This window comes from Mauremys reevesii, linkage group 26, assembly GCF_016161935.1.
Source record: "Mauremys reevesii isolate NIE-2019 linkage group 26, ASM1616193v1, whole genome shotgun sequence".
NCBI lineage: Eukaryota > Metazoa > Chordata > Testudines > Geoemydidae > Mauremys > Mauremys reevesii.
Window position 1 is genome coordinate 10,327,256 of NC_052648.1, and position 25,928 is coordinate 10,353,183.

Here is a 25,928-nt window from a genome sequence, read left to right on the forward strand (position 1 = left end):
GAAAGGCCATGCAGAAACTAGGAACTGCTCTTGATCTACCTCCTGATGACAGCACATATCACCAGTGCTCCTGGAGCCTGACTAGCCCCAATCCAGTTCCAGATCCATTTCAAACTGCTAACCCTGATTTTTAAAGCCCCCAGTGGTACTAGCTCAGCAACCATTGCTCTCTCTGAGTTGCTATGGCAGCCCTAATCACCTGGGACACTACAGCCCCTGAGGGCACCTTCTGCCACCAGGGACCCGAAAGAGGCTGAGTCACGTTGCAATACCCATCCTTCTTCAAGCCTTCCTATAATAGTGTAAGTAAGAGAGAGGACTCGCACGGCAAGTTATGAGCAAGTCGTTTCACCTCCCTGTCTCTCAGATTCCCTATCTGTAAAGTGGGGATAAGGATACAGAGCTCCTTTGTGAAGTGCTTTGAGATCTATGGATGAAAAGCACTAGGTAAGAGCTAGGGATTAATTATTATTATTATTATTACCCAAGAGAAATGACTTTTAGCCACAAAGGCGTGCTAAGACACTGCTCAGTTAGAGAGGATCGATGATCCAGTGGTTAGAGCACTAGCCGAGGACCTGGCATCAGTCCCAGCTCCACCCCAGATTTCCCACCTTGTCCAGGGCAAATCACTGAGGCCTGGATGCACAGGAGTTAGGCAGCTGTACACCGGTCTTCCCCCAGTTTGTAAATCACTCTGGGGCTTACGTGGGAGATAGGCATCAGATGGCTGGAGAAAGGCAGTGGTACGCATGCTCAAAGGAAGGAACATAGGCTCTGAGGGAACTTTTACTTCAAAAATGTAGGTGCCAAGTGAGTTTGGGTACCTACATGGTTCAGTGGGTATTTTGTGCATTGCAGAGGTCCCGAAACTGGGACTGGGACTCCTTTTGTGCATCCTGGCCTAAGCCTCAGTTCCCGATCTGTACAATGGGGATAATAGCACTGTGTATTCTGTGAGGATAAATACAATAGAGAGTGGGAGGTGCCCAGATACTGTGGTAATGGGGGCCAGAGAAGTACCTTAGATAGTGAATAGTCCCCCTAAACAATTTACATTATGAGATTGCTGCAGCCATCTTAAGTCTGGCTGTCGAACTTTCACAGTGAAGAAAACCTTGTCCTTGGCTTGCAGGCGGTGTGTACTTTTATCTAGGTGAGAGCGTTTTCCTTCCACACTTAGTGAAAATGGGAGTCAGCATTGTGATGAAGTGGGGCTTTTCCCCTTGTTATGTTGTACGAGAGCCTGTGTGAGTCTTACTGTTTTGCATGAATAATGTGTGTACCTCAGTTTCCCTGTGTATTGCACCAATGCCTAGGTGGTGGGAATAAGGGTGTGTGACTTTTGGTGTGTGACTTTTGCTGAGACCCTCTGGAGGGGAAGTTAGGTGGCTCCGGCTGCCTGCACGTAAGCAATTGCCGATGCCCTTTGTAACTTGAGAACCAGGAGGGGGCTGTCAACAAGTGACACTTTGCCTGGGAAGCAAGACGAAGGGCAACGGGCGTGTCAGAGGTCAGGCTGCTGGAAGGGGTCAGTCTCCTGTTTTGAACTCAGAGAAGGGCGTTTGGGGCACCAGGCCCAGGGTCCGCCCCAGATGGACTTTGCTGAAAGTTTCTGATTTCTCTGCTAGCAAATGCTGTTCTATGCTGTGTTCCTGTCGACTAATAAACCCTTATGTTTTACAACGCTGGCTGGGAGTCACTGCTGACTGCAACGTTGGGATGCAGGGCCTATCTGGCTTCCCCAGGGGTCCCGTCAAGATGGACCTGCTGCAGGAAGTGTACAGTGAGAACAGGGCTGCTGAATGCTCTGAGGTCAGACCCAGGAAGGCCATAGCCGAAGTGGCTATTTTTCCTGGACAGCATGCCCTGAGCTAGGGTGACAGCAGCATGAAAAAAAAAACAGGGGGGGGGGGGGGTAGGAGAGCTATATAAGAAAAAGACCCAAAAATCAGGACTGTCCCTATTAAATGGGGACATCTGGTCACCCTACCCTGAGCGGAGTCACGTTACCCAGAGTCCTGTCTGGCTTCACCCTGCACAGTTCCAGAGCATCAGGCCTGTGACTCAATGACAAGCGTTTTCTCTAGCACTTAGATATTCTTGGCAATCTCCCACACAAGCGCTGACTCAGCCTGCCTCTGCTTAGCTTGGTGTAGCGGTGTTGGTCTCAGGATATTAGAGAGGCAAGGTGGATGAGGTAATACCTTTTATTGGACCAACTTCTATTAAACACCTTGTCTCTCTGCGTAGCTTCTGAGGTCTGATAAGATCACAGCCCAAGGTGGTATATCTTGCATCATCTCTTTAGCAGGCGCCCCCATGCTAGCTCTAGAAGTCAGATTATAATCAGGGCCCTTTGTAATTGGGGAGTTTGTATCTGTGGCACTTGCTACAGAATTGTACTGTTGAATCTCCACTTTTAAAAGGGTTTGTGGCCCTTATGGTTCTGGAGATAACTTGGAAAACAAACCAAATGTAACCACTGCTGTGTTGCTTACATTGATCTGCCTGAAACCATGGCTCTGAGTGGTGTCTCCATCAGGGCCTTGTGGACTCCATAATTCTGCAGCCACAGAAGTTCAATCCTTGAGGGGGCCATTTAGGGAACTGGGGTAAAAATCTGTCTGGGGATTAGTCCTGCTCTGAGCACGGGGTTGGACTAGATACCTCCTGAGGTCCCTTCCAACCCTGAGATTCTATGCTTCTGCCCCTCACTAAGATGGCATTTTTGAAAAATGCCATTCAGTTCAGCGTTTTTGCTGCAGAATTCACCATTTTGCTGCAGCCTGGTATTTGTTTTCAGTTTCCCTGCCCTGCTGGAACCTGTCTGCAGCTTCCTCTCGATCTCCAGCGTTCACCACAAGGGAAAGGGGGTAGGTGGAGCGGTGCAGTGGATTACAGGGCATTCTCTGTGCACTGTTCCATGGAACCAGGCAGCCAGGGCATGGATAGCCAGAGATGGAGTCAGGGGAGCCAGAGGCATAGATTGGCAAACTAGTAAATCTGGACTGCAGAGCAGGGAAAATGAGCCACTGAAATTGGCTACTGGCTCCTTCCTTCTGTAGCACACGTGGGAAGGAGGAGGTGGTTTTGGGCTGAGTCACTGGCTGTCATAGGAGCAGAGAGCCAGAGAATGGAGCTGAGCTGCCTGGAGGGCATAGCGAAAATCCATCTTCAACGCTAATCATTGTTGAAAATCATCATTGACTAATTTTGTTTATGAGCATTTTTCAACTGTGAGCAACAGGCATATGTGCGGGAGGTTGGAAAGGGAAGGAGAGAGAAATATGCTGGTAGCTGGATAAAGTAACGTTGCTATGGAATGTAAGGCGTTTGCTGCTGCAGAATTTGGTCTGGTCATGCCACAGACTACACAGAGCCTTGATTATCATTTCACCTCAGATCGGAGTTCAGCCATGTAAACCCACCGAATGGAGAGTGATGGGAATATTGGAAGTAAAGCAGATGATGTTTCCATACATAGACCAGTCATGAATCACGATTACAGCTTGGGGTACATAAGTAAATAAAGTTCCCATTAACAAGTAAAATCCAGCAACTCAATATTTAGCACTGCAAGCCCTCAGTGAGCATTCAGCACAACCTAAATGCAGCATGACAGCAGCCCAAAGCTGATCAATTACCCTCCAGCGTCATTCCCCAGGGGCTTTCTGCTTCATGAGAACTCGAGAATGTTACAGAGATTCTCTGAGCTCATTTGGTCCCAAAGACTCTTTATCTGATTCAGGTCAGGTGAGAAACTGGAATCCAGTGGGGATTAGAAAAGAATGTGCCTCTGGGAAACTCCTTCCTGCATCTGCCTTGGTTTAACTGTCCAATGGAGACTGGAGTGTTTATAACTTGGCAGTGAGCTAAACATGTGGAGGCATTTGCCTGTGGAGACAAATCAGCCCCACTCCCTGTTCATTGCAGGTACCTGTATATACCTTGAAAGATCCCCTGTAAAGGGGGTGGGGGAATGGATTTGTCCTATTTTGCTGCTCTGTGGTGGCTATGCAAAGGAGAGTGGGGGAAGTACTGCTTGTTTTTGTTTTTTTAACTAAAAATTCCGGTCTTGACTACCATGCTTTTCCTGGAAGACTCTAGAAGTAGTAAGATTATGATATCATGAGCACCAAGTGAAACATGATTGAATCAAAATCCCTTCTGCTTTGAGTTAGTCCATTTAGAATTTTGTTTTCATTACGTCTCCTAAAACCCAATAAACCAAATATGCCTTTTTAATTACCTACAATGACCTTATTTGGCAGAAAAATCACAGCAAGACATATAAAGAAAGAACAAAAGCCAGTCAAGTTAGTACAGAGAGAGGGTCGTTATTTAAAGGTACATCCACTCCCACTGAAAGCTTTGGGTTCAGTCTTCAGCCATATCAGCAGTTATATTTATATTACAGTTGGGCCCACTGCATGCTTGGCACTGCTCCCACTAGAGAGAAGACAGAGTCCCTACCCTGAAAAGCGTACAGTCCCTTTCTGGTTTTCTGAATACATATAGTAACCACCAGTCTATATAGGCTTTGCTTTCAAATGCATATAGGGTGACCAGACAGCAAGTGTGAAAAATCGGGAGGGGGGGGAGGAATAGGCACCTACATAAGACAAAGCCCCAAATATTGGGACTGTCCCTATAAAATCGGGACATCTGGTCACCCTAAATGCACAGCATCCAGAAGTGGGGCCAGGATTTAAAAAAAAACTCAGCATGCATATCTCATGTGAAAATCTGGCCACTTACTTTGATGCCTAAATGGAGCTGAACTCTCTTGCAAATCTGGCTCCATGTTGATCTGTTTTCCTGAATCAGGTATGTCAGTGATCCCAGTAACTTCCTTCCATTTCACTTTCAGCTAATACCCTTTGGTCCTGGGGAGGCTAGATAATGGGTTCTTAAGTCTTGAAAACAAGGTCAGGCCATTCAATACATCATAAAGCAGCAATGAAGGGTCATCTTTAAACTAATGTATCATGTCTCTTTTTTAAAATAAAGCTTTGATAGCCTAAAAACAACTGCCAATAGGAAACAGACTGAACCATTTTAAAGTATTTGCAGTGCCCTGGACTATGCGCAGGCCTAGGGATCGCTCACTCAGACAGTTTTTAGTTGGGCAATCAGATGTTTAACTATTGTGTTTGGAGTCCCGGAGGAAAGTCTGATTCCCCATCACGTAGGCTGGAGACCAGGGACAGCAACTGAAATTAAAGCTTTCACAGCAGAGCTCTCTCTTTTTTTTTTTTTTTTTTTTTTTTTGGTGGGGGGGAGGATGTTCATGATATTTCAGTTGCTTTTGGCTCTATTGAAAATATTTATATTTTAACAAACAGTTTCTCTCCGTTTTTTCTGAAAGCCTCAACGGCTGGAGTCTGGTAATTACGCAGGAATCTCTAATTCCATTTTAAAAAGCCCAAAACTTAAGTTTCTACTAGTCGTCTTGTTTGGAGAGAAAAGCTTGAAAAGATGAACCAGAAGCCCAGGAAGACAACCCAAACCTCTTTTTTTTTTTTTAAATGTCATGCCATGTAAGCCAATTTTATGATTTTTGAATGCTTGGGATTGGCAATACAATGTTCTCCTGGTTTTGTGCTAATTGCTTATTATTACCTGCTACATGCACAGTTAAAGGGTTGCAGTAGTCTTTGTACATGCAAGTAGACCCAATGAGTCCGGTGACAGCACTCGTGTAGTAGGAAGGGTTTAAACTTGGGGGTTGTACCGTATGACTGGAGAATTGCTAACATAGTTCCTATTTTTAAGAAAGGGAAAAAATGTGATCCGGGTACTACAGGCCTGTTAGTTTGACATCTGTAGTATGCAAGGTCTTGGAAAAAATTTGGAAGGAGAAAGTAGTTAAGGACATTGAGGTCAGTGGTAATTGGAACAGAATACAACATGGTTTTACAAAAGGTAAATCGTGCCAAACCAACCTGATCTCCTTCTTTGAGAAAGTAACAGATTTTTTAGTCAAACGAAACGTAGTGGATCTAATTTACCTTGATTTCAGTAAGGCATTTGATACGGTTCCACATGGGGAATTATTAGCTAAATTGGAGAAGATGAGGATCAATATGAAAATTGAAAGGTGGATAAGGAACTGGTTAAAGGGGAGACTACAACGGGTCATACTGAAAGGTGAACTGTTAGGCTGGAAGGAGGTTACTAGTGGAGTTCCTCAGAGATCAGTTTGGGGATCAATCTTATTTAATCTTTTTATTACTGACCTTGGCACAAAAAGTGGAAATATGCTCATAAAGTTTGCAGATGACACGAAGCTGCGAGGTATTGCTAATATAGAGAAGGACCAGGCTATCATACAGGAAGATCTGGAGGACCTTGTAAACTGGAGTAATAGTAATAGGATGAAATTTAATAGTGAAAAGTGCAAGGTCATGAATTTAGGGATTAATAACATGAATTTTTGTTATAAACTGGGGCTGCATCAGTTGGAAGTAACAGAGGAGGAGAAGGACCTTGGAGTATTGGTTGATCACAGGATGACTATGAGCCGCCAATGTGATATGGCCATGAAAAAAGCTAATGCGGTCTTGGGATGCATCAGGTGAGGTATTTCCAGTAGCGCTAAGGAGGTGTTAGTACTGTTATACAAGGCACTGGTGAGACCTCATCTGGAATATTGTGTGCAGTTCTGGTCTCCCATGTTTAAGAAGGATGAATTCAAACTGGAACAGGTACAGAGATGGGCTACTAGGATGATCTGAGGAATGGAAAACATGTCTTATGAAAGGAGACTGAAAGAGCTTGGCTTTTTTAGCCTAACCAAAAGAAGGCTGAGGGGAGATATGATTGCTCTTTATAAATATATCAGAGGGATAAATATCAGGGAGGGAGAGGAATTATTTAAGCTTAGTACCAATGTGGACACAAGAACAAATGGATATAAACTGGACATTAGGAAGTTTAGACTTGAAATTAGACGACGGTTTCTAACCATCAGAGGAGTGAAGTTCTGGAACAGCCTTCCAAGGGGAGTAGTGGGGGCAAAAGACATATCTGGCTTCAAGACTAAGCTTGATAAGTTTATGGAGGGGATAGTATGATGGGATAGCCTAATTTTGGCAATTAATTGATCATTGACTGTTAGCGGCAAGTATGACCAATGGCCTGTGATGGGATGTTAGATGGGGTGGGATCTGAGTTACTACAGAGAATTCGTTCCTGGGTGCTGGCTAGTGAGTCGTGCCCGCATGCTCAGGGTTTAGCTGATCACCATATTTGGGGTCAGGAAGGAGTTTTCCTCCAGGGCAGATTGGCAGAGGCCTTGAGGGTTTTTCGCCTTCCTCTGCAGCGTGGGACACGGGTCACTTGCTGGAGGATTCTCTGCACCTTGAGGACTTTAAACCACGATTTGAGGACTTCAGTAACTCAGACATAGGTCAGGGGTTTGATACAGGAGTGAGTGGGTGAGATTCTGTGGCCTGCGTTGTGCAGGGGGTCAGACTAGATCAGGGGTCAGCAACCTTTCAGAAGTGCTGTGCCGAGTCTTCATTTATTCACTCTAATTTAAGGTTCCGCGTGCCAGTAATACATTTGAACGGTTTTAGAAGATCTCTTTCTATAAGTCTATAATATATAACTAAACTATTGTTGCATGTAAAGTGAATAAGATTTTTAAAATGTTTAAGAATCTTCATTTAAGATTAAATTAAAATGCAGAGCCCCCCAGACCGGTGGCCAGGACCCAGGCAGTGTGAGTGCCACTGAAAATCAGCTCATGTGCCGCCTTTGGCACATGTGCCAGAGGTTGCCGACCCCTGGACTAGATGACCATAATGGTCCCTTCTGACCTTAAGTCTACAGGACTCGGGCCTCTGTTTTTAAAACTATAGGCCTAGATCCTGGGCTGCATCCACCCCAGCTAAGGAGTGGGGGAAAAGTGGTATTGTTACATTTTACACACTCTGTTGTGGGATCAACAGGCTGCTGGACCAGTGCCCCACATAGAGTATAGTAGCCTCAGGGAGTAAAGACCCTGTGGACAGCCTCCCACCCCCTATATTCACACACAGCAGGAGCCATGAGGCACGCTGCTGTAGCAGTTGTGTCCTACCTAAGGATTCCCACATCGAGGAGGTCTCGTCAGGGTCCAGAATTCCTGATTTTCCAGCTCTTTTGGCGCCACTGTCCAAGGACCAAGATCTGGCCCGGTACTGGCCCACAGAATACCCACGTTGTGGGTTGTATTACTGGAGGAACCTTGCTTTTTGCATTTCCCTGTTTTCAAAGACTATTATTTAACAGAATTTTTGCATTAGCACCTTTTGGGGGGTATTTAGTTTCCTTGTTTTTTTTAAGGGGAAGGAGGAGAGGGGAAAGTTTCCTGGTTAACACATTTTAAAAGTATTTAAATGTTCCCAGGTAAGCTTTTAAGTATCCACCACGATAGGGTGGCGGGGCAGATATCAGACTGAATGTGATGAAAGGAGAGTGGCCGGGGTGAGTTCCTGACTTTGGTGGTGGTTGGCTAGGGCCAGTTCCTTGCAAGGCTGAGTTAACAGGGCAGCAGCACAGCTGTGAGCCCAATTTTATCCCCCTTCCATGAGGAGCCCCATTGGCTTCAGTCGGGTTCATGAGAATAAAGGTTATAGGAGCAGGTCCTATGGTTGAAGTTCAGCCATTTGTGTCATCTGCAAGTCAAGAACCTGCTCTTGATACTAGGAAATAATGTCCGTTTTGTACCCTTCTGTAACTTGAGTGTCTGAATACGCTAGGCCCGATTCTCCTCTTGCATATGCTGTTGGAAATGAGGAGTTACTCAGCTGGCATTTGCGGCTGTTCAGCACTATATGCAGTAGCACTTTACAAACATTCATTCATTAAGCACTTTGCACTATTGTGCCCTCGATAAGCTCCAGTGTGGGGAATGAACGGTTGACAGATTTTCAGCCCTGGCTTCCTAGCACCATATTCCTGGCAGGGTAATCCCAACCCTATTGCTTTTCGTAGGCTACTCCTTCATCCTTCCCATTTCCCATCCTATATCCCTGCTACGCATAACAGCTCCATGGGTCCCTTGTTTCTGAGAGCAGCCAAGGCAGCAGCTGGATCTGTCATGAAAAGAAGCAAATGAGCCTCATGTTATTCTCGCTCTCGTTCAGAGTGAAGTCAGACCCTCTTCTGTCTCCCAGGGCTGAATATGAAAGCTATGGTGGCATTAGCGTCCTGTGATTGGCTGATATTTTGCTCTGGCAGAAATCAGCACCTGTTGCTGTATATTACTCTGTAGAGACTGAGCCAGACACGAGGCTGAAGGAAAGACGGATGCATTCAAGCCCTAGGTATGCCTTTTGTGGGATTTTAACTCTTTTAAGCAAATACAGGAAAACCCATGGCCATGGAATGCTCGCCTGGAGTCACAAGTTAGTTGCTGTGTAGCCGGGGATAGATCTGTGTATGGAAAGAGCCTGTAATTCCGCTACCTTGAAGGAGTTGATGGAGAGGGGAAGGGGGCTATTTTTGGAAGCTTCTTTGGTGTGAGTTAGTGGAGTCAAACTTCAGATCTTGGACCTGAGCTCGTCTCTGAAAAGCCGTTGCTGACATGAAGGTAGAAATGTAGGATTATTTACATGTTGTCCGCAGACATGTTAGGTTCTTTATACAGCTCTGCACTAAGGGGTTTACAACCAACAGACCAAGTGTACAGTTGCGTGCAGGGGAAACACACCGTAAGACATTCTTAGGTGAGTCTTTCCAGACCTTTTAAAAGGATTCAGAGAGCACAGTGGAGGAATGAGTTTGAATAGCAGAGACTAGGCGTGTGAGCTGTAATTGTCACATTTGGCCTACGCAGTTGTCACCGTGTTAAGTATCTTAACTGCTACTTCGTAAAATGCTTTGAGAGCTCAGAGATCTGACGCATGAAACCAAATTCTGGTCCACTGGCTGATGTAACCTGTTCTAGGACCATTTTGACCATCTACTCTGTTGACCCAGGCTGTCAGCTTAGGCTTCCTCGCTTTATGAAGGTGGGGGCATATGATGGATGTGAATGGGGTTCCAAAATGTCTGTAATTCAGCTGTTGGAATCCTGAAACAATGGTGTCCGTGTGTAAGCACACGCTCCCTCCCAGCCCAAACGGTCTGTCAGATGGGGTACGGCATAAATGGACCAGGTAACAGCCATTAGCGAGTGTGGGGCTTCAGGGTATCCCTGAACCACATCTAGCATTGGCTCCTGGTTTGCAGCAGTATCACACTCCTAGTCCAGTTGAGCACGTACTGGAGTTGGGAGGCAGGAGCAGTCGGATGAGGAGAGGGAGAAATTCCAGCCGGGCTCAAGTTCTGTCATTACCTCCCTTAACGCCGTCTGAAAAAGGAGGTTTTCTGCAGATTGAGCAGAGCAGCCGCAGCCCAGAAAAGGAGAGGAATCGATGACTCAGCGCTGAACTGTTGAGACTAGAAAGGTGCTTCTGTTAAGTCATCAGTTTCCCTTCCTGGTAGACGGCAGCCTCACGCTCCTATTTGCACAAAGCTTCCTGCTCCAGCAGCATCAGCCCAGCTTGGGCACAGGCTGAGGACAAGGTCTTCATTGTTATAACAGAGGGACACAGAAGGCAACCGGGGCCTTTCACGGCTTCAGGCGTCTGTGGCTACAACCTTCGCAACCAAAGGCTGATGCGGTGCCTAGGACAGGTATTGGAGCCCTGGGGATAGGTTTGCTATTCGGAGACTCTACCCAGAGACAAGGAAGTGAACCCAGAATTTCAGAACTCACTGTGCAAGTCCTGCTTTAGGAAGAGTCCAGCTCTGAACCTCCTAACAGTTAATGTATGTACCTGATGCATCCTGACAGCCCACTAGGCTTAATCCGTTGAAAATGGGGAGCACAGAAGATTCTTGCATTGGGGAGCAGCAGCACTGAAAGTGTTAATTGCTTTGGGGTTAGCGCGTGTGCCATTGGAACACTGGCATTCTCTTAACGATAGCAGTCCTCCATTTCTATAGCACCTTTCCCTTAAAGGGCTTTCAACCTGGGAATTGCTTCACCTATCCCTGCAATGCAGCTGTCTCCAGGGTGGAGCGCTGCAGCTGTTTAACAGTACGCAGCAACGCTGCCCAACAGTTAAGAGCAGGACGCAAAGCAGAAGTGGAATTTGAGGGGGAAGTTAGAGAGACAGTGGCACTACCCAAATTGGAAGTTGTTCAGAACACCATAGTTTACACCTCTATTTTTAGAAAGTTGCCATAGGATCTTTAATGATGACACATGGGCTGGATCTCAGTTTTATGTATCCAGATTCCAGTAGAACGTGGGCATTTCAAGTGGGGTGCGCTGTTACCAGGATCTTAAGGACCTATGGTATTTTCCTGCTGTGATCCATGGATTCTTGATCCTTTAAACATATATATGTTGTAAGATTTCTGGTCTAATGGGCTGAGCACAAGACTGGGAGCCAGGACATTCCTGAGACGTAATCCCAGCGCTGGCATTGACGCCTTCTGTGGCTGAGTCACTTAACCTCTCTGTATCTCACATTATTCCTCTTTAGAGTAGGCCTAGCCTGCAGCCGGGTTGTGAGAGTGCGTGACAAGCCTTTGAGATCCTCCACGGAAAGGCTCCCTGAAAGTGCTGTGGCTGGTACTGTTTGCAGCGATGTATTCACACATGTATACCTGTGTCATTCAGGCACTCCACCTGAATTCCATTGTCTTGGCTGCTAGTGCTCCCCCTTGCCAGCTGTGTTGTGTGCCGAATGCAATGCATTTGTTTTACCTCTCTCTATTTAGCAGGACTCCCTGGAAGTGACATGGCAACAGGCACCTGTGAGGTATTGGAGAGAGACCTGGAGTGTCCTGAAGCCATAAAAGAGCTGCCAGTGCTGGTAGAGAGAATTCTAAGGCTGTCGAGGGAGGACGTGAGAAAAGGTACCTCATCCCCACTTTGACACTGGAGGCCATACTAGTAAGACTTTCCCAGCCGTGGATGCACAGGCTATTCTTGCCTCCAAGGAGTTAAAAGGCAGTTGGGCTGTGCTGATACCATTGGAAATGTTCCTTGACATGTCTTCTGAGGGGATTATATGCTTAAGATCCTGATCTTTGCAGTGAGAACGGCTTATTGAAAATTATTAAGTGACCTTAGAACTTGCAGAGAGCTTTAGTGCCGGCTTTTAGAGATGTGGTAAGATCCAGGTCAGGCATGCAGGCATTGGACTATTTGCCTTATTCTTTAAAGGTGACCTTTAAAGGAGAAGATATGAGATTTTTATACCCAGTTTTGCTTCTTTACGTAGCATTGCGTTTTACTTAGAAAAGGCCCAACAGAAGATTTTAAACGTTCTCTTTTCTGCTTGTTTGCTTATACTAGAAATTCAGGGCCGTTGCACCCTTTTTCTGAGAACACCGTATGGATGTCTGGGGAACAAAGAGGTTTAAAACATACATCAGAAGATAACATTAGTGAGAGGGGACGTCTTTTTTATTCAGACTGCATAAAATATTTTGGATTGTATGGTTCTGTGAATGCCTCTCACTCAAACCCTGACAAACAGTTGGGAGAAAAGCACTTTTGTTAAAGATTCTTCATATTTGCATCTTTAATCAGAGAGTGGCTCCAGTCTACATCTCTGGGTCTTCTTTGGGATATCAGACTCCCTGGTTTCTGGAAGACCAGATTTAACATTCCTGATATTTCTAATGCAGAACACAAGTAGAATTTTGTAATTATTAATAAATAAATTAGGCCTTCTTTACACATCAGAAAGAAAAAAGGGACAAATTCAGTTGTTATGCTCTTAACATGACCTTTTAAATTACATTTCAGGAATCTGTATTTTCTTACTATTCATTGGTCCATGACTAGTGCTAGGGCGTGGAGGGGGGAATCTTACTGGTCCTGAAAATCCTTAGTAGCCCAAAGCTTAAAAAATTCCAGAGCTTTGATGAACCTTTACACATACCATATGCAATTCAGATCCAATCCTGCCCCACACTGAAACTAAGGGAATTTTGCCATTGACTTCAATGAGAGCAGGATGGGACCTTTAAATACTGTAGATTTCCCCAGGATAGATAGAGCCTCATTAAATTGAGGCATTATTTTAATGAGTTTGTATTGAACTTTGATACGTGCCAAACCATTGGAAATAGAAAACGACAGTTAAGAGCCAACCAAGGAGAAGCCCCATCATGCAATGAATGCATCATCGTATTTACTGTATCAAGCCACCGGAGAAATCCAATTACCAACCTGCTTTTTCTTTTACGCTTCCTTTGTGACGTGATGTTAACAGCCGCAGTCTCAAGATCCAGTAATAAGGACCCGACTTTCAAAGATGCTGAGCGTCTGCCCCCAGGTGCAGTTGTGGGTGCTCGCTCGGCTAAAGCTCAGGCCCTGGTACGACATGCCGTTGGAACGCTGGGATTCCAAGCTGCCTTCCGATGGCATAGAGCCACCGGGCTGGGGCTGCTGAGGCGCTCCAGTTAGAGGGCTCTAAACGTAGCTGTGAAAATAGGTTGGGGGAGTAAGATGATAGATCCTGACCCCTGGGTTCTCAATCTGCTCTGACTAGATGTAAGTGGTATCTTCCACTGGAAAACAAATTCCCAGCTTCCTGGGGGGTAATTGTCATCTTCTGTAGCACAGGGGATTTCTGAGCTCTCGGCTCTGAAGTATGGCTTGGTTCCTCAGGCTAACTGTATTTTAGATCACCGTTTCAGGAATGACGACAGCCAGCATCCAGTCTGCGCCCAGCGTCCTTTTCTAGCCTTGCTGAGACGCTGGGATGTTTTCAGGGGGTTCTTGTCCATCTCAGGCTCCATCAGGTTAGAAAGGGAGGCCCTTAGCCATTGCCAGTCAGTTTGAAATACAAAGGGACATAAGCGCTATACCCCCACTGCACTGTTGCACCTGGGGCTGCAGTTTCTAGCACCGCCTGATGTTGACCCTATTTTTGGTGCATGCCTGGAGCAGAGAAGGAAGCCAGGATGCCTGGCCAGCAGATACATGTGTTTTGCGGGTGACATCACAGTTTCTCCCTCAGCTTTTTTTTGCCTGGGAGGTCCAGGGAGTTTATCCCATCAGTAGCCTGGTGCTTGCCAGCTCCAGGTTCCATTCCTACACCAAGATTTTTTCATTTGAAGGCCAATTGGGCTGCTGCTGTGAAAGAGAACTTTCAGTGTGGCACGTGAGAACTGGCTTTGAACTCCTGCTTAACCACGTCTCATTATAAGTGTGAAAACCTGCCTTGCTGAGTGATTACTGATGTGAGAAAAGCACCCAAACATCTTCCCAAGTAATTGCATCCGCTTCACTGCACAACGTAGCACTGCTTCACCCCTGGGATCCTGCACGAATTCGTGGGCCGCGGGCAGCAGGTTGTTCCAAGGAGAAGGGAGAAGAATTGTTCTTCTTAACCTCCGAGGATAGGACAAGAAGCAATGGGCTTAAATTGCAGCAAGGAAGGTTTAGGTTGGACATTAGGAAAAGCTTCCTAACTGTCAGGGTGGTTAAGCACTGGAATAAATTGCCAAGGGAAGTTGGGGAATCTCCATCATTGGCAATTTTTAAGAGGTTAAACAAACACCTGTCAGGAATGGTCTAGATAATACTTAGTCCTGCCATGAGTGCAGGGGATTGGACTACATAACCTCTCTAGATCCCTTCCAGTCCTACGATTCTGTGGTCTATATAGAGGCTAGGACCTTTGGGTCCAGAGGCACAGCTCCTTGAGTTCAAGGACAATTTATTGATGTAGTAGTAGTAAGGCTTTTATCTTCTCTGCAGGCCGGCCCCTAGGTGGCAAGATGGTCACACGCTATGAGCCCCTCATGCTGTCCATACTTTGTTTTATTTCGCTTGCCCTTGTTTTTAACAGATGCTGAAGTGCCACAAAGCGAAGAGGCGGTAAACAGTAGCTCACACGTAAGTAGCATCTATCTAGTCATCCTCTTTAGAACTAACTATCTCCAGACTTGAGTTTGCGGTGCTGAAGGCCCGGGCGATGTGACACTGGATGTTTGCAACAGCCCTTACAGTCTACAAGAAAGGCAGCAGAGGCCTGGTCTTTGGCTCTTGGGGAGCAGGGGGGGCCTACTACCCCTTTCCCAAGATTTGCCTGGATACTTGGTACATCCAGTTAAATCAGCAGCAGGGCCTTGGATTCTTGTGATTTTGATAGATTAAATTAGCACTGGTGAGAGGTGCTGGATTGACAGCCCTGGAGAGCGAAGGCCTCAGGTTGCCCACAACAAAGGTGCAGGTGCAGGGCAAGCATCCCCTGTATTGTCGTGACAATGTGCCGTAACTCTGGCCAGGAGGGGCTGCCCCTGTAAGTAGGAGGGGAGTCCCATGGGAGGGGAGTCTTGGGCCTCAGACTGCCAGTGAGGGGGGGCGGTTGGGAGGTGTCTGTTGGGACTCAGCCCACTTCCTATCAATCATTTAACATAGGCCACCAAGCAGCCATCAGATGGCTCTTACCAAGCTGGAGCTAGACATAAAAGGCTCCAGAGCTCATTGTCCTGATCCCTCCATTCCCTGGGGGAAGAGCTCTTGGCATGTGCTCGCAAAACCTCTGCTTCATCAGCTCCAGGACTTCTACGGGCGTGAGGACACACAGGCTCAGATCCTCCCTGGTATTTAGGCCCCTAACTCCCATTGATTTCAGTGGGAGTTGGGAACCTAAATACCTCTGAAGATCTAGGCAACAGTGCCTCAGAAGGACTTAGAGTAGAGGAGGAAAGCAGCAAGGAGGCCGTTGCTTGTTACTTGTAGGCATAAGACATAGCTTGGCTCAGGGAAACAGGGAGGAAGAGACCAGTCACAAGTGTGGAAAACGGCCTCCCATAAACTAATAGGGCTATGGGGTTAGGCTCAACTTGGCGTTGTGTGAGGCAGTGGGAGAGAAGATTTTTTTTTCCCCATGTTTGGGTAGAATTTATTTAATACTTAATACAAAAAAGGTATGCAGCTGATTTCCGAAATGTAGTTGTTTTATGATGTTGGGCAGGAAGATCACCATTACGAAGCATCCAACAAGCAGCTGAATGTGCAAAGGAGTGTGTTAAAGATTATTGAAGAGCGGGGGTGTTGAGTGCGGGTGCTGATGCAAAGGAGAGGTTGGGAAGCTGGCGCAAGTGTTCTGGGGGGTGATAGAGGAATTTCTGGGGTGCCGATAGGCTGGGCTTGTGGGGAATTGCTGAAGGTACCACAGAGGACATGATGATGGAAGAAATAAGACTAGGACCATGGAGTTGGAAGACAGGAGTGAGAGGAGACCAATCAGACCTCCTGTGACTTCATCTCATAACAGAAGAGCAGGGGAGAACCCACTGACATGAAAGGGAAGCCAATTCGCAGGAGAGAAAACCTGCTTTAGAACATCACCGTGATCAGGTTAACCACTACACTGCCCCCTGGTGGCCCATCAGGGCACAACTCACCCAGGCACAGGTTTCCGCTGGTAGGTCACGGTCTCTCACAGGGTCCAACGTAACAGTGCATTAACCCTCCAGCCAAGGCACACTTCAGTCCTTTCCAGGGTATTAAGGTCCAAAGAAATCAGAAAAAAACACAACTCAAAACAGGGAAATGCAGCAAACCTTGAGCAGGACCCCACCCTTCTGTTTAAGGCTCGTTTTCCAATAACCAGTATTCCAGCCATTCTCCTAAGGGTCGATTCATCCCTTATCCACCCAGCAAGCTACCCCAGTCTCTGAGCTGTAAGCAGCCGTCTCTCACAGCAGGAGAAGCGGAGCTCTGCACTACTTCTGGGTCATCCCTGCATCGGGCTACGTCTCCTCCTTTTAACCCCTCGCTCCATGCCAGCAATTTGCTGCAGCGATAGTGGGGCGGGGCAGTTGGGTCTAGTGACACTAACTAAGATAAAACCATAAAAGAAATCAGTCCTCATGCTTCAAGGTGTAAACTGATCCTCAGAGGGGGTCAGGACTGACTCCCTGCAGCAGCTGCTTTTTCACAGTTTGATGAATGGGGGTTTTCCACCTTCCCCTGAAGCACATGACATTGGCCACAGTCAGATCCAAACGACAGGACTGGCTGGCCTGTTGGCTTTATGCAGGTGAGGAAATTCCAATGTTCCCCACTGGGAACAAAAGCAAGAGTCCTTTCTGTGGGCAACATTTAGCTGGAAACATGGCCTCCTTGGGGCTCTGAGGGGAATCACAGCCCACCCGTGTGCAGTCAGAGCCAAAGGTATCATTATTCAGCTGTTGCTGTCACTGATCTCAGCTGACTGGCAGCTCTCCCCCATCTGCTAGGAACTGGGGCCTCTGACACATTTATTAATGAGTCAGTCGTACTGCACCTCTGGAGTCTGATTCATGGGGGAACTCTGGTCTATCTGTACCCTAGCAGGAAGGGACTAGAACCAGAACCAGGCCTCGGTGCCTAATTTATCTCCGTTTCTAAGCTCCCTCTCTCCAAAGGATACGTTGTCCTCTGGGCAGACACGTCAAAGCGGATTAGCGGCTGCAGCTACGCAGCTCTGCAGAGTGCTTGTGCTCAGCAAAATGCCTTTTACCAAAGGTTTGGCTCCCATTCACGTGCCAGGGATTGAATCACATAAATAAAATGAACCAACAAGAGCGTGATTGTATCCCAAGCTCAGCACGGCCCCTGCCAGTTTCCACAGGAGGCCGGGCAGAGATTGATAGGGCTCTCTGGGGCGGAGTGGGACACTGCCGTGGGGGGCATTGTATAATGCAGGAGCGTTTCAGATGCAGAAGCTAATACAGAAGCGGATTCTAGTAGATCTCTCACACTGCGGCGGATACTCGAACCCTGTCAGGTTCAGCTTCATAGTCATCAAGCAAAATGTCAAGCCTGTGAGATTAGACAGAGTCAGGTAATGAATATTTCCCCTCCCCCTGAGTTTTCGTCCTTTGCGCTGTCATCTCTTCTCTGGCTTCCAGGCTTTGACACTCAAAGAGCACTTGTTGGCAGGCCCTGTACCACCACCATTGGCTCCTCAGCGTGCCACGGCCCCCAGAGCTTGGCAGGCCCTGAATAGGGCCCCATCAGAACGGATCCGTGGGGACAAACATGGCCCAGCACAGTCATTAGCTACACTGCCCACGTGCAGCAGAGAGAATAGATCTGCTCCCAGATATAGGCCGTGTCACTTGACCTAAGGGAGAACCTCCAGCAGCTGGCAGGGCCGCCCAGAGGATTCAGGGGGCCTGGGGCAAAGCGGGGGAGCTGCGGCGCTTGTACTCACCCGGTGGCGGTCCGGGTCTTTGGCGGCATTTCGGCAGCAGGGGGCCCTTCAGTCGCTCCACGTCTTCAGCAGCACTGAAGGGCCCCCCGCCGCCGAAATGCCACCGAAGACCCGGACCACCGCTGGGCCAGCGCTCGCGGGGCCTGGGGAAAATTGCCCCGCTTTCCACCACCCCTCCCCCGGGCAGCTCTGGCAGCTGGCGGCACTAGTATTATGGTTTTATCCTCTCTAGGTAGAAGTCACGAATGGGCCTCATAATTGACTACATGTGAGTGAGTCTGGTTCTCTCCAGCAGAGGGCAGTGGTGCCCCCCCATCACATTACAAACTACAGCCCCCCTCTGTCCTTGTTCCCTTCATTAGACCCAGGTACAAACCTCTCCTGTCCTCTCTTCCTGCCAACAACTCTCCCCTACTGGGGGGGGCGGGGACACTGGAAACACGAGAGCTGTGCGCAGCTGGGAACTGCAGTGCGGTCCCTTACGAGTCCCACAGATTGCCACCCTGTTAGCCTTGACCAGTCTGTCCAGTTCATCCGCCTCTGGGGTGGAGCGCGATAGCTGCTTAACACTCCTCCTCCATAGTTTGTCGGGAAGTGGAGAAGAATACGGTGCTGGTCTATGGACTCAGTCCTCCTTAAGCAGGAGGTGTTTGCTAAAGAAAACAGCGAAGTGCAGCCAGACACACAGCCAGGGTTCCACACGGATTGAGTCCCATCTTTGTGTCTCTTCTTAGCCAGGCACCACGTCTTGTTTAGAAATCTGTGCAGGCAGCATAGAGAGCCATCTGGTGGATGACTAATGCCTTGCAAACATCATTACAGATCATTGTAGCTTGGTGCGGAGGGGATTACGGCCAAACTGTCTCTGGTTTGGAATGTAGCAAACACCAGGGTAAAAGCCTCCACTGGTCCGGGCCTTGGTTTTACAGCTCATCTGAACCACACCCCCTGGCACTTTGCTCGATAAAGTATCAGGAAGAAGAGTGCTGCTACCTGTCAAGTAATGTCCTACAGGAGCGGGGTGTTCTTAGAGGTCTCCTGTCCCAGGACCTGACCCAGCCCAGCCCTATTTAGCTTTCAGGAGCTGGTGCGATCACAGTACCCTCGCCATTTTTAGCTTAGCATAGCTGTATATGTTCATCTTATTTCTAGCCACCCTGGCTGAAGTGTCCTAATGTAATTGTCTCAATAATGTCCACCAGCAGTGAGTTCCAGAAGTCAGTACATTGTAGAAACAGATTTCTTGTTTCCCAGATTTGTGTCTTCTGTCTTTTAATCGTGTGACGGCCAAGGTACCAGGCACTGAACCAGGCACCTCCAGAGAATACAAGCACAAGCTGTTGAGTAAAGCAGCTTCCTAGCTCGGGCTCTATCAACCACCTGCGCTTTCGATTGGGGACAGAAGGGGCCCTGTAACACACATGCCCCAGTGCCTTCCAACTGCACTGCTTGTTTTTTCTCCATCATAGTTGCAGACAGATCCCCTGAGCTGCTTTGCTTCTCTTCCCCGGCTGCTCTGTTTGTGCTGGCCACATGACCCATTCACTTTCCTTCACCTTCCAGGGGATAGAGAAGGAGGAGAGGAACACGCTGCACGTCATCGAGAAGGATCTAGATGAGTTTGTGGAAAGCATAACTGACACACCAGTCGTCCCGGCGATTACAGTGACGAGGGTAGAAAGGGTGGAGGAGACAGCCAGCTCTGCTTCGCCACAAGGTACACGCGTCCCCATTTCTCCCGTCAGCCCAGGAGCAGTGACCCCTAAAGCAAAGGTGGCAGAGCTGAGTTCTCTTCTCCGTCATCCCAGTCCAATTCCGTGGGGAGCTGCAGGTATCCGCCACCTCTGAAAACCAGGCCGCTTATTTAGCTGCCAGACTTTAGGGCCCCGCTGTTGAAAATTTTGACCTAAGTGACTTGCCCCTATTGAGGCACCGGAGACACTGGAACAGGACCCAGGAGTCCAGACTTTAGTTATCTAGCCAACCCCCTGCTGGGCCGTTCATAGTAGGCCCGTTTTGAACCTTGGCGGCAGAGCCACACGAAATTGCAATTGAGTCACTGCCCAAAACGAAGTAGCTGGATTCCCTCCCCGCAGGGGGAGCCAGTGAACCCCAGGGGGAGCTGGGAGTGAGAATCCCCACTTATTTCCTCCCCTCCTTATGCTCCCAACCCTGCGATGGGGCCACTCTCCACTGGCTGGGACACAACTCAACAGACAGGAGTCCCTTGGAATTGTGCCATTCTCTCTCCTTTGTGGCCAGACTAGGAGATGTTAAGGGATCCCCATTCCCCCTCTTAGCCCATTCCGCCAGGTCAGGCCTGCTCCCCTGCTGTAACACCACTTTCTTTGTGTCTCGTAAGTTCCCAAGACCCTTCCAGTGAAGAGGAAGGCCGAGCCCCACACCATCGGCCCCAGGAAGGAGGAGGTCCCCTGGGAAGGCCTTACCCTCAACAAGATCATTCTCATCGCCTCCTTTGTCGCTCTGCTAAGCATGGGCTTCCAGGTCTTCCAAGGTGAGAGACGTCCGAGCAGTGAGGCTGGGAGCTGGGCAGCATCAAGGGGATCAGCCTGTCCTGGGGGGTGCTGGGCCTGGAGCCTGATCCCCCTTTTCACACCCAGAGGGCTCAGGAGTGAAACCTTCCTGGGACAGAGTGGGGGAAGCTAGCTCTGCTGCTCACCATGTATTAGCGGTGCCACCTAGACCGCGTTGTGCTCATTACACAGCAAGAGCCACCTCTGCCTCCAAGAGCTTACAGTCAAAACAGACAAGACAGGTGGGAGGGGAAACAGAGGCACAGAGAGCGAAGGGACTTGCCCAAGCTGGAATAGCAGGTCTGTGTCTCCGGACTCCTAGTCCAGTGCCCAGGGATTTTGAGCAGATTTGAAAGCAAGAAGCAAAACTCCTGCTGCCAGATAAATGCGTTGGGCAGTGTCCGTACTGGGTCCTCGTCCTCGCCCAGGGCAGATCCTGAGCTGCAGGAGCAGGTTGTGGCCATTTTCTGTCCTTTGCTGGGGCTTAGTCTCCTTCAGCGGCATTCTCTAAGCCTGGAAGCGAAGGATTTAACCGTGAGCTGGAATTGTGTAAATCAATCTGTTTGGGAGCCCAAACCCTTCACCGAATCTCTGTGCAGGCAGGAACTAACCAGCTACAGATGCTCCTCCAGCACTTACAGGTTCCTCCCTAGCCAGGGCAGCAGAGATAACACCTAGATCTGTAGGGCAGCATTTCCAGACTAGGCACCACCAGCCTGGCAGTAAAAGGGGGCTCAGGCTGGGCATCCAAAACCAGAGGCACCCCAAGCAGTGGGCACTCTGAAAATGGCACCTGTCCTCACTCTGGGCCTTAGTTTCCCCATCTGTAAGACAAAGGATAATGAGAGTTACCTGCCTATCGCCCAGGACTTGTCTACATGGGGACACTAAGGAAAATTAATCCAAATTAAGTAAAGGTGTAAATTTAAAGTGGATTAGTTAAACCACATTAAATCCTTGCGTGATTATCTTATTCAGACTTAATTCATTTTGAAAGTGAATTAAGCAAACTCTGATAAAGGCCATTTTTTCTGAATAAGAGCATGCACACAGCGGGGGGGGGGGGCAGGCCACAGCCTGGGGAGGAGGGGTGGGGGGGTGTGGCTGCTCCCCGCTAGCGCCACCGCTGCATTTGCAGGGCTGCTGCCCTCCCCTGCGCCACGCTGGATCCTCTGTGGCTTGCAAGCCGATGCTCTGGCTCTCCGGTGCCTCCGGAAGGAGGCTCCTCCCTGCCAAACCGGGGCACCATTTTTTGGCGCCCTAGGCAACCGCCTAGTTCGCCTAGTGGTTGCACCGGCCCTGTCCACAGCACCTGCTCAGATCTGAACCAGCACGTCCTCCTCCTTCAGGCAGTTCTGGGTCAGGCTTTTGGCTTGAGCCTCTTTCTAACGCATTCCCCACTGAAGTGTAACCAGCTCTGGGGTGGAAAGCAGCAGCTGTGAACCAGCACACAAGAACACTGCACTGTCTTTCCCTCGGTGCATCTCCAAAGGGCTGACCTTGCCCACTGTCTCCCCGTTCCCAGATGTCATCGACGTAGACGACGAGGTTCCCGAAGCAGAGCCCAGCCTGCGGGCCCAGCCTGTGCGCAGGCTTCCCGAGGACGGTGCCAGCGAGAGGGTAAGGCGAGGGGCCGCAGTGCAGGAGGGGCCTTAGAGACACCATCTCCGAAAAGCAGCCAGTGGGCTCCGGGGGGGAAGGTTTTGACTCTGCCCTCCACTAGCGATCGCATTCACGTGCTGGGCTAGCAGGCATGGCAGCCAAACCCATTTGTGGCACCATGTTAGGGAGGGAACTGGGGGGTGGGGGGCACCATCCTCTCCTCCCCCACCCCCGCAGCAAAGCAGAGAAAATCAGCCAACACGTCACTGAAGCACAGAGCGTTCGGAGGCCCCGAGAAGGGCTTTCCCCTTGGACGGGGCCCCTCCTGCAGCCCTTACTCCCCCAAGCAGTCAGTCCCATTGAAGTCAGGGGGTGGCTCCCATGAGATGGGCTGCAGGGCAGGCCACAGCCACCTGGAGCCTTGGGACCCATTTAGAGAGAAGGAGCCAGGCCAGGCTAAGCTCATTGGGCCCAATCCTGCAAGACACAGGCCCCTGCACCACTGGACTAGACAGGAACTGAGGGCACGTGACGTCGCCCAGGGACACTCGCCATGTCCCAGAATCAGGCCTAGCTTCAGGAAACGCTGAGCTGGTAGAAGGGAGCTCGAGAGCCCACGGCTGTGGTAGTTGAGGCCTTGCCGACAGCCCCACGCCAGGTCCCTGCTAGTGCAGATGGGACCTTCCCAGCCCCTCTCTGACACGTAGGAGGGGAGCTCTGAGCTTGTCTGGCTGCTGCTCGAGTGCCCGAGGGCCACAGACAAGCCTGGCAGGTCACGGGCCACGCCACAGCAGGGCCAAGGCTCGCTGTAAACAGGAGGGAACGAGGCAGGGTCCTGCACGGAACTGCTTGGGTCTGGGTTAAAGATGGCGTCAGCGCCAGCTGCCATGGCAACGGCCAGACAGACAGACGAGGGTCCTGGCGCCCTGGGCTGGCCCAGGACCCGGTGGTAAGAGCAGGCCCGTTGCCTTGCGCTGCTGTCCCCTGCAGGGAGAGCTGCGGTTTTTCAAGAGCTGGTTGAGCTGGTGGGAGCCGGAAGCAGCAGGAGACCCTGAAGCCAAGGTGGAAGGGCCGCAGCAGGACTCCCCAGCCAGGGCAGAGCCGAGAAGGGGCCAGGAGAAGCCGAGCGCGCTGGAGAAGGAGGTGGAGAAGCCCAGAGAGAGTGAGGCGGCTCAGCCGGAGAGAGGCGGCAAGAAGGGGATGCAGCCCAAGGACAGGCCCCCCGAGGGCCAGGCCAGCAAAATGCACAGGGCCCCTCCAGCAGGCTCTGAGGAGGAGGCGGAGGGGCAGCAGCGCAGCAGCAAGAAGGCCCGTGGCGAGGGGAAGGAGGGCAAGCGGAGGGAGGGGAAGGAGCGGGGGGAGCGGCCCAGGCGGGACGAGGGGAAGGGCCGCCACCCCAAGCCCGACTCACCAGCCCAAGGGCCAGGCCGCAAGGAGCACCGGCATGATGAAAGCTGGAAGCGGGACTCTAAGCAGCAGCGAGGGGAGCACAAGGGCCGGAAGCCCTGGGAGCAGCACAAGTTCAGGGAAGGCAAGAGGCATGACTGAGAACCTGCCCCCTCGCGCCTGAATGGTCCTGAGCAACGGGGTTGAACAACACTAAGTCTGGGGGCACCCAAATTCCCTGCCCCGCAAGGCTCCAGCCTGAAGGCAGCACATAATCACCCCAGCACCAGCCTTTCCTTTCATCCCCGAGAGCCGCGCTCACGTGAGAGATTTGCTGGCCATTGCTTTTTCCTCCCTAGACATTGCTTGTTTGCTGAGTTCCCCAGGAATTAGACACACCTGCCATTGATAACCCCGCCTGCGGTGACAGAGCAGCAGCGTGGTTTTGTGGTTAGAGCCACAGACTGGGTGGTGAGAGATCTGAGTCCTGGTCCCAGCTCTACCACTGACTTGCTGGGTGGGGCTGGGCAAGTCATGTCACTTCTTTGTGCCTTGTGTTTCCCCAGCTGTAAAATGGGGATGATGATACTTCGCTAAGGCCCAGGGGTTGCTGTGAGTGCAGGTGAGACGCTTTGAGATCCCTGCATCGGTGCTGGGTATCGCTGCTGGAGTGGGGGCGCGGCCAGTGCTGTCATGGGCCTTAGGTGCAAATTTGGACTCCCCTGAGTTCGATGCTTAAAGGAAAGCTGAAAAGGGGGGGATGAGTTTGTCCTTTTGTGCTTCATAAGAGGTCCCCCAGCCCCACCAGAAATATTTTTCTGCTTGTTTTGTGACCTCACCAAATAATCAGACTATCCAGGTATTGCTGGAGGACTCTCTGGAGCTTTTGCATGTACAAAGAGCTCTCTCGGGGTCCACAGATGTCAGTGTTTAACCTGGAGAGCTTTTCTCCCAACTGTTTGTCAGACATCTGAATTAAATTGGTGTTAACAAAACCAAACCAAAAGACATAGGTTCTAACAGCCTGAATGGAAATCCCAGTCCCTGCCACTGATTCAGGTTTCAGACCTTCATGGTGACCACGATGCTACAATCCTACTCATTTTCCAGTCATCCCTAGAGACTTCTAAAGAAAGCTGAAGGTCTAATGGCAAAGCCAAGCAGGTGGGTGCTGGGGTGGGGGGAACCTTAGAAGGAAAACTAGAAGACAGGAGCAAAAAAGGCACAACCCCCTATTTCCCTGTGTGTCCCCATTCAGTTACAGTTTGAACGTATAGAAACACAAGCAAAGTGCGCTGCTTTTCAGGGCTTTAGTAAGAACAGAAGAAGCATTGCAGCCCCAAACAGCTGAGGTAAATAGTTTATTCTGACCTCTACTGAGTTAGCAAAAATGTCCTTTTTAATAATGTATTAAACTGAATGGTTTCAAAAACAAATCTGGGTCAAGATTTTTATACGTTTGGGTGAATCTTCGCACTGGATGGAAACAGCCCCACCCCCCAGGAGACAAAACTGCAGCGGTTCAGTCCCATCTGAATGATTAAAAACGAAAGATGCCAACGTTAACCTGACACGATGAGCCCAGGCCTGCTCCCCTGGGAGTCACTGGCCGTGGGACTTTGCCAGCGTCCTCCCTCAGGTTGGAGTTACCGTTCTGGGGCATGAGGTGGCAGCGGCTGCCCAAGATTCATGCTAGATTGCTACAGCAGAGTGTGCTGCACGTCAGGGCTTTGTGAATAGCCAGGGCCTGCGGCAAGGGAGGGGGACTGAGATGCATCGACAGAGCTGCAAGAGGGGCCCAGCACTGGACTAGCAAGGGGTGCGCCCCTCCCGCAGCAAACAGAAACAGCAGAGCACTAGGTGCATGGCAGAGGCCTGTAACCACAGCTCCCCCTCAGCTTCCATGGAGCTGCACAAGCTCTGGGTCACTCAGGGATTCTGCACCCGGGGACAGACTGTGAGCTGGCTGGGCTGGGGAGGGGGTGTGCCCAGCAGCATTGGGATTAGCCAGCTGTGATAAGTGAGGGAGGGTCCCCAAAGCCCTGGTGAGCAGCAGATCTTCCCTTCTCTCGCTCCGCTCTCGAGGAGCCGCCTGCCCAAAGCATTGCGCCAAAGCACTGGGTCTCCACCGATTTCCCCTTGTGGGCGGCACATGCAGCTCTCGGGGGGGTTCTATGGGCTGCAGCCACAC

At 49.8% G+C, this 25,928-nt stretch overlaps 1 protein-coding gene across 10 annotated transcripts in view; it reads left to right on the forward strand.

Annotated features, from left to right (window-relative positions):
- The window catches only part of LOC120391623, a 58,687-nt gene extending 33,537 nt beyond the window's left edge, over nt 1-25,150 (forward strand). Inside the window, exons 1-7 of one of the 10 annotated variants that reach the window (XM_039515480.1) lie at nt 9,215-9,317; nt 11,770-11,904; nt 14,856-14,902; nt 19,779-19,932; nt 20,578-20,730; nt 22,275-22,369; nt 23,342-25,149. In XM_039515480.1, coding sequence (XP_039371414.1) covers nt 11,787-11,904; nt 14,856-14,902; nt 19,779-19,932; nt 20,578-20,730; nt 22,275-22,369; nt 23,342-23,899 — 1,125 coding nt within the window. In that variant the 5' untranslated portion in view covers nt 9,215-9,317; nt 11,770-11,786 and the 3' untranslated portion in view covers nt 23,900-25,149. The other 9 variants (XM_039515479.1, XM_039515487.1, XM_039515481.1 and 6 more) reach the window with 9 other exon arrangements.
- Nucleotides 25,151-25,928: the final 778 nt, after the last annotated feature.